General features: G+C 36.1%; 1 protein-coding gene across 1 annotated transcript; it reads left to right on the plus strand.

Annotated features, from left to right (window-relative positions):
- The first annotated feature begins 6,791 nt into the window (after positions 1 to 6,791).
- Positions 6,792 to 7,730, plus strand: LOC138397434 (olfactory receptor 6C2-like). The gene has a single exon (XM_069491455.1). It carries the CDS (start codon positions 6,792 to 6,794, stop codon positions 7,728 to 7,730), a length of 939 nt encoding a protein of 312 aa, XP_069347556.1.
- Positions 7,731 to 8,766: the final 1,036 nt, after the last annotated feature.

The following is an 8,766-nucleotide window of genomic DNA, read 5'->3' on the forward strand; positions in this document are numbered from 1 at the left end:
TGTAGGTAGGAGAGCTTGGGCTCCCCTATCCCTCCTCCACTGAGTGGAGCTACCACTTTGTCAGCCCAAACTCAGCCCAAGGGCAAGGCACTGCCTGTCTTTAAAGTGGGTTTTTTGGTGAAGTCTTTATAGTTTTCTATGTATAAGATTATGTCATCTGCAAGGAGAGACAATTTCCTACTTGGATAATTTTCTATCTTTTTCTTGCCTGATTACTCTAGCTAGGACTTTCAGTACTATGTTGAATAGAAGCAGTGAAAGTGAGTGTCCTTATCTTGTTCCTGATCTTAAAGGAAAAATTTCAGCTTTTCAATGTGGAGTATGATGTTAGCTGTGAGTTTGTCACATATGGTCTTTATTGTGTTGAGGTACATTCCTTCTATACCTAATTTTTTGACATTTTTTATCATGAAAGGATATTGAATTTTGTCAAATGCTTTTTCTGCATCTATTGAGATGATTATATGGTTTTTGTCATTCATTAGTGAATCACATTTGTTGATTTACATATGTTGAATGATCCTAACATCCCAAGGATAAATCCCACTTGCTCATGGTAAATGATTCTTTTAATACAATGCTGAATTAAGTAATAAAAAGTCTCCCATCAAATAAAAAGCTAGGACCAAATGGTTTCACTGATTAATTCTATCAAACATTAAAGAACTTATACCAATCCTTCTCAGACTCTTCTAAAAAATATAAGAGGGAGAAATACTTCCAAACTCATTTTACAAGACCAGCATTACCCTAATACCAAAGCCAGAAAAAGACACTACAAAAAAGACAATTACAAGCCAATATTCATGATGAAAATAAATGCAAAAGTCATCAACACAATGCTAGCAAACCATATTCAACCTCTCAATTTTTTTATTTCAAAGTATTACAGGGGTACAAATGTTTTTGGTTACATCTATCACTTTTGTAATGCTTGAGTCAGTAACCTCTCGATTTTTAATTCAATTTTTCATTTGTAAAATTGGTATAGTCATAAGATCCACTCAAGAATTGTTGTAAAGATTATATGAGACAACATATATGGAGCACTTAGCACAGTACTATGCCAAAAGTGAGCTTGTTATTTACCTACCTAAAACATTAACTATGTTTTATGTAGCATTATAGGGTGTTCCAAAAGACTCCATACAAAGGAAACATTTTGTAAAAAACATTTTGTAAATAAAGGCACATTTAGCTATAATTTCCCATTTTCCCTATGTATGGCAACCTTTGGGACACCCTGTAGACAATCTCACATTTATCTTACCCCAATCAAATATATAATAGTATATTGAACAAAGAAAATATTCTATAAAATTTTACTGATTGAATGAATGAAAAACAGATATATGCATAAAATTATTATCCTGCACTATTTACATCAATTTTTATTTTGGGTTGAGCAGCAACTGATATCAATGCTTAAGTCAAACATAGGAAAACTGAGCACAAATTCACCTAATTATTTGTGATGTCTCATGTGAAGAATGGCACCAGGAGAGAAAGCTGCTTAGAGTAGAGAGATAGAGGGGAGTTATTTCTGCTATGATTTAGGGTGATAGGACTTCATCCAAATCTGGCTTCCTTCAAGGAATTCTGAGCATTTTCTTCCCTGAGTTCAAATGAAATATTCCTAGGCAATGTGGAGATAATCAAGTCTCAGACCTGTCATCTGACTCATTGTTTTGCTCATGACCTATTGTTGCATCTTCCTGTCTCCAAAGATACTCTCCCCACTGACACGTTTAAAGCTTTTGTTTGAAGAATTCATTCCAGTTTGTTAGATTAATTAGTGACTTTTAAACCTGGACTCCCAAGGGAATCTTTTGTTTGTTCAGTCGGTTGATCCCTCTACACCTGTTGCAAGCCAAATGGATGTAACTCTTGCTGCTCTTGTAAAGGTAAAATTTAGAGGAGGCCAGCTTCCCTATTCAGAAAGGATAGGATATTGATTTTTTTCCAAACTAAACAGAATTCTTATCAAATTTCTACAGTCTTTCCAGTTTACTAGTTAACTCTTTTCCTACTAACATTAACTTTTTTCCTACTAACAGAATGGAACAATATATTTGGGATTTGTTTCTTTTCATGTTCTTAAGAGAAAAGGTGACTGGAAATTAATGGATGTTGGTTACTGAGGAGGCTTGTCACTCACAGAATTTTTGTAAGGACTATTGTTGTGGTACACAAAAAGAACAGTCTTTCCTTACTTGCTTCCTGTCATCCATTCCTGCCCACGTTTGAGTCTCACTAAGGACCTTTGTGGTTAATGTGCACTCGGAAGCCATGAAGGACCATCAGAGACGTATGATTACATTTGTTATGAAAGATATTCACCGCCTAAAAATTAAAAGAATCAAACTTGGTTCTTAAATAATGTTTATCAATATTCCAGAAGAGAAATCAGATAACTCTGAAACATCACCTTATTCTATGACATATGACATGACTTTAAACAAGACCCTAGAATGGTGTTCATGGAAGGGAGAAGGGTTAAGAACAGAAACAGATGATTTACAGAGGACACAGTCACCTACAAAAAGTTCTGAGAAAACCCTCTTCTCAATCCAATGAAAATGTCTACCCCAATGTTCACTACACAATTTGAATCTCCAAATTGAAGACACAACCCTCTTTAACAAGCTTTATATTTACAACACATTGCCTCCATTAGACTATTAGTCAATGAACACATTAAGTTAGGACATGTATATCCTATTGTGCAAGAGTTTATTAATTTCTTTTTCAGATAAGATTGAGATATGGAGAAAAATTGAATACTGACAGAGAACTCTGCGTTACCAGGGATGGTACCACCTAATGGGTAACAAAAGCCAGAGGCAGCTCCACTTCCCTGTAATGTTGTCTAAAAACCCCATGGTAGGGGCACAGTCCATACCATGGACTAGGGAAAAAAAATCCATATTTTTCCAGACTCAGGGGAAACACACCTCAAGGCTATTTGTGGGAAATATTTTCTGACAACCAAGTGAAAACCATTCTTGTAAAAACCTAATTGGAGTCTTCAGGGAGGATCCTGTAGCATTTAATTAATGAGAGAAATCAGGAGCCCTGGAGACAGTGAGAAATGACAAAAGACATTTGAGTGGCTACAATGTGATTAATTACAGATTGTTGCAGAACCATTGTCTGACGGTTATTGGCTCTAATTCAGGTACAAATAGTTAACTGACAGATATACTGGGCTGAGGGAGGAGTAGTACCATATAAATGATTGGTTACTCAAAATATAGGGGAAACAAGAGCAGGGAGATATCCATGTCCTCACCAATTGCCCAGTCATGAAAAGTTTATAAGTGAGTGAAGTAGGCAGGTAAAAGGCAATATTTTGAAGTATTTAGGACTAAGTCTCTGAAGGCAAACTGCTTGTTCTCATATCCGTGATTTACCATACTCTAGATGGAGGATACTAGATGTATAGTTTTCTGGTTACCTAAAATTTATGGCCTCAGGTACCTCATCTGTAAAAAGTGGATTATCATACCACATATCTCAGAAAGCTGTTGTGCGGATTAGTCATGATAAACCATGTCAAGTGTTCTGCTCAGTATCTGACACACAGTGTTCTAGAAATGTTAGCAGTTATCCTAATGAGATTTGCAAATTAATATGGAGAAAAATGGATTTCTTTTCCCAGAAGCATCTGTTATCTGATGGAATCTCATCATCAGAAATGTATTTTTTATTAAAGACAAAATATCTCTAGAATCGATAGTTCAATGTCATTGCTAGCTTTTGAAAGCTTAGTTTGATCCATTTTCCAAATTTACAAGAAAACTAGCTGAAAGCAGCTTTCTGAATGATAAGACACATTCTTTAATTAAGTGGTTACCCTTAATTTTTTATTAATGTTATTAAGTAAATTACTTATTAAGTTTTCTAGGAGAATTGTAGAGACTTGGGGACAAAGATAGGTAGCTAGTTATCATCATAAGCTAGATCTAGAGCACATTACAGTTAGAAAATATAAAAGATCAGAAAACTCACTCCTAAAACATTTTCCTACATTTGTATGGTAAAGAAAATACATAATTAAGATTCAAGAAACTTAAATTTATCTTCCTGCCACTAATAACTTCCAACCATCTGTTCTCAACCTCAAAATTAGGGGATTAAACAAAATATAGTTGACAATATTGGCTGCATTTAGGATTGTATCAATCTATTCATAAGCTATAGACAATAATTTTATGTAAAGAGGACTGGTATCTACCAAGTCTGAGTTGCTTTTGTTAACGGAGAAAGAGACAAGGGAACAGAAGCAGGGTATAAAAGGCTTGGCTAAATTAGTAGGGCAGTTTGAATGGAGTTATTCTGAATTGGCACGTTTGGAAAGGTCAGGGCACCAAGACAGCTCAGAAGAGAATCTAAAGGCTGGGTGCAGGTGAGGAGTGAGTTCAAGGAGAGGTAGATGAATAAATAAATTTTGTAATGATGCTATTCTACAAATTGCAAAGACTAAATGACAAATACTAAACGGATTAGAAAAGAAGAGAACATACAGCGTATTACAGCTAGTAAGAGCTGTATTAATGATGAATGATAAATTTGCCAAGGAAGTACTACTTGTGAGATTCAGGAAGTCCTTATAATTTTGAATTTAATATCAAAGTGAAGAGAAAACTTTCTGGAAGTCATGGAGAGATAGTAAAAAGAGCAGAACTACAATTGCGGTGAAGGAAAAAGTGGAAAGGGAACCAAATTTTGCTTAACCCAAGAGGGAAGGATATCAAGCACCATGGCAGGAACAACTCCTGTTCAAGTAAAAGTATCCAGCCCTTATGTGGTATTTATGATAATGTGCCTAAAACTATGCTAAGAGTTTTGTATTTAGTCTTATTTAATCCTCAGTGCAATTCAATGAGGGCGATAATAATACTAGCATGTTATGGATGATGAAACTGAAGGAAGGAGAATACTACGGAGCCATTATTAGCACCTGATCTGACTGATTCCAAAGCCCCAAACCTTCACCACCACCATCAACAAAATGACCTAGGAAATTGCACTCTGCTTACCCAGGAATTAACTTTCCAACAGCCTCATCCAACCTCCTAGAGGAAAATTAGGGGTAAAGGGGATCAAGGGCTGAGACAAACTCCATGGAATTCAATCTTCTATCTCCCCATTTTCACAAACCAATTCTGCACATTAAACTCTAATAATGTGAAAATTATAAGTCTTGATTTACTCTCATACCCAGCCAAACTGGCCTGGTGTCAGTTTAGGGGGCTCACTGTCCAAAATGATTTTTTTTTTTTTTACCTTACTGATGCCACAAATAGCTTCAATAAGTTTAGAAACCTTATTGGAGATAAGTGACTAAATAGAAATGGATGCATAATGCAAACCTTCCAAAGGAATGTGTTTCAGATTTGTGTAATCATCCAGTTGATTTTCACATATAAAATGCTCAGTCATACTTGTTGACAAATATGTATTTAACTTCTACTGAGTGCCAGACACATTGCTGGCAGTACACTGAAGGTAGTGAACAAAACAAACACGGCTCCTGTTTTTACAGACCACGTGGTCTTGTAGGGATAAAAATTAACAAGCTGGAAAGAAAATATGTAAATACAAAGAGTAAAAGAGTGCCATAGGAAAAACAGAATGTAATACTGAAAACCCTGAGTTTGTAGAAGGCTTGTTTTGGAGAGCATAGCCAGGTGGGACCTCTCTGAGGAGATCATAGTTATGGTGAGATCTAAAAAATTACAAGGAATAGACATATATGACGTTGGAGGGACTGAAAAAGGCCACTGTAACTGGGACATGCTGACTGAGAGGAAAAGCTGGGGTTGGAGAGATGTACAAGGCCAGATCATGTGGGAATTTGCAGACCAAAGGAGGGAGTTTGGGTTTTATTCCAAGTACAGAAGGAGGCCATTGAAGGGACTGAGGCAGGGGAATGACATCTTTCAATGTACCTGCAGTTTTGAAAGTGAGGAAGGCAGAAAGGTAGTAGTTATTTTAAATGAGGCTATTTGGCTGTGGAGTTGGAAGAAAATGCAGAAACTAAGAAGAGAAGTTGTAGAAACTTCACATCCTTATAATCAACGATCAACTCTAGTTGCATTGCACTGAAGTAAGATATGTAGTATTTATGACCAGATGGGTTATTACCATTAATTCTAAAGCTTTGCATGTAATAATAACAAAACCCTTATATAGTGCTTATTAAGATGCTTACTAAGTGGTTTAAATGTATTAACTCATTTATTCCTTTAACAACCCTAGGATGTAAGTTGCGATTATTCTCCACAGTTTACATATGAAGAAATGGAGGCACAGAGCTCAATAACTTGCCTAAAGTCACATGCTGAATGAATCACAATTTGAACCCAAACACTCAAGCTCCTGAGTATATGTCCCAATCCAATATGTAGTGCTACTCCTCTGCTGCACTACATGATTCGTGATAGTGTTTTTGCTTTTGTTTTTACATGAATGATGTTGCCTGAAAGTGTTTCCTTTACAGGTTTTGTTCTGGGTAGGGGTTGACTATTTGTTTGATCTAGGAGTTCCTATACCATAAACTTCTCATAAAGATAATGATGAGAATTCTTAATACCAGCTATCTGGCCATACCATTGTATGAATCTCAGAGTAGGACAAGCTACCACTGCAATAACATTATCAAATAAAATAATATTGGTTTGCCTGGCATTTTCACTCTGTTCCTGCTAATAATTTATTTGATCTCCACTTATGTCCAATTTCTGCCTTGTTTTACCCACAGAACATGAAGAAGTCAGAGGTCAGTGATGAAAAATTATACAGTGTTAACCACATACATCCTTGTGGGACTAACAGATGACCCAAATCTACAGATTCTGCTTTTTGTCTTTTTGTTCATCACCTACCTGCTGAGTGTCATTGGGAACCTGACCATCATCACACTCACATTTGTAGATCCCCACCTTAAAACTCCTATGTACTTCTTTCTCCAGAATTTTTCTTTTCTAGAAGTCTCTTTTACCACTGTCTGTATTCCCAGATACCTGTATACCCTTGCCACTGGGGACAACACAGTGACCTATAATCCTTGTGCCACTCAATTATTTTTTGTTGTTGTCCTGGGTGTGACTGAGTTTTTTCTCCTGACAGCCATGTCCTATGACCGTTATGTGGCCATCTGCAAGCCCCTGCGTTACACGACCATCATGAGCAACAGAGTTTGCATCAAGTTCCTTATTGGGTGCTACATGTTAGCACTGATCATTGTCCTCCCACCCTACATTATGGGCTTTGATCTTGAGTTTTGTGATTCCAATGTCATAGATCACTTTGGCTGTGATGCTGCCCCCATCCTGAAGATTACCTGTTCAGATACACAGTTTATAGAGCGATTTGTCTTGATCCTGTCCGTGTTGATGCTCATTTTCACCTTGGTATGTGTGATTATGTCCTACACATACATCATCAGGACCATTCTCAGATTCCCTTCTGCCCAGCAAAGGAAAAAGGCTTTTTCCACCTGTTCTTCTCATATAATTGTGGTTTCTATCACATATGGAAGCTGCATCTTCATCTATATTAAGCCATCTGCAAAAGAAGGGGTCGCTATGAATAAGATGGTGTCACTGCTCACCATTTCAGTAGCCCCAGTCATGAATCCCTTCATTTACACTCTGAGGAACAAGCAAGTGATACAAGCTTTCAAAGACATGATCAAAAGGGTTGCAGCTATCTCTAAGAACTAAAGGACTAGAGAATACAAAAGGTAAAAATGTAAAAGAACTCCTTACACTCATTTTTGTTTTATTGACATATAATTTAACTACTATAAAATTCACCAACTGTAAGTGTATTATTCAATAAATTCTAGTAAATAATAAAGTTGTGAAACCACCACCATGATACAGTTTTAGAACACTCCCATCACCCCAGATGTTTTCCTCATGACCATTTTCAGTCAATCACCAGTTCCACCCCCCAGCTCTAAGCAATCAATGAGCTGCTTTCTGTTTCTATGTAAATTTGCCTATTCTGGGCATTTCATATAAATGGAAACATATAATATGTAGTATTCTGTGTCTGGCTTCCCTCATTTAACATAGTGTTTTTATATTCATTCATCTTGTAGCATTTATGAGTTGTTCATTCTTTTTTATTGCAAATAGTATTCCATTATATAGATATGACTACATTTTGTTTATTCATTCACTAGTTGATGGAAATTTGTATTGTTTCCTTGTCGTTGTGAGACATATGTTTTCATTTTTTGAAGAACCTTGCTTAGAGTTATCTTTTTTTAATTTTTTTTTATTTTTAGTTATTGTGGATACATTGTCATTGTACATATTTATAGGGTACATGTGATATTTTGATACAAGCATACAATGTGTAATGACCAAATCAGGGTAATTATGATATCCATCATTTCGAGCATTTATTATTTCTTTGTGTTAGGAACATTCCAATTCCACTATTTTAGTTATTTTGAAATGTACGATGCATTATTGTTAACTATAGTCACCCTATTGTGCTACCAAACGCTAGATTTTCATTCCTTCTATCCAACTGTATTTTTGTACCCATTAACTATTCCCTCTTCCTCTCTTTATCTCCCTCTCCCCACTATCCTTACCAGCCCCTAATAACCATCATTCTACTCTCTATCTCCATGACTTCAATTTTTTTTGTGTGGCTCAGACATATGAGTGAAGACATGTGATTTTTGTCTTTCTGTGCCTGGCTTATTTAACTTAACATAATGTCCTCCAGTTTCACCCATGT

This window comes from Eulemur rufifrons, chromosome 16, assembly GCF_041146395.1.
Source record: "Eulemur rufifrons isolate Redbay chromosome 16, OSU_ERuf_1, whole genome shotgun sequence".
Classification (NCBI taxonomy): domain Eukaryota; kingdom Metazoa; phylum Chordata; class Mammalia; order Primates; family Lemuridae; genus Eulemur; species Eulemur rufifrons.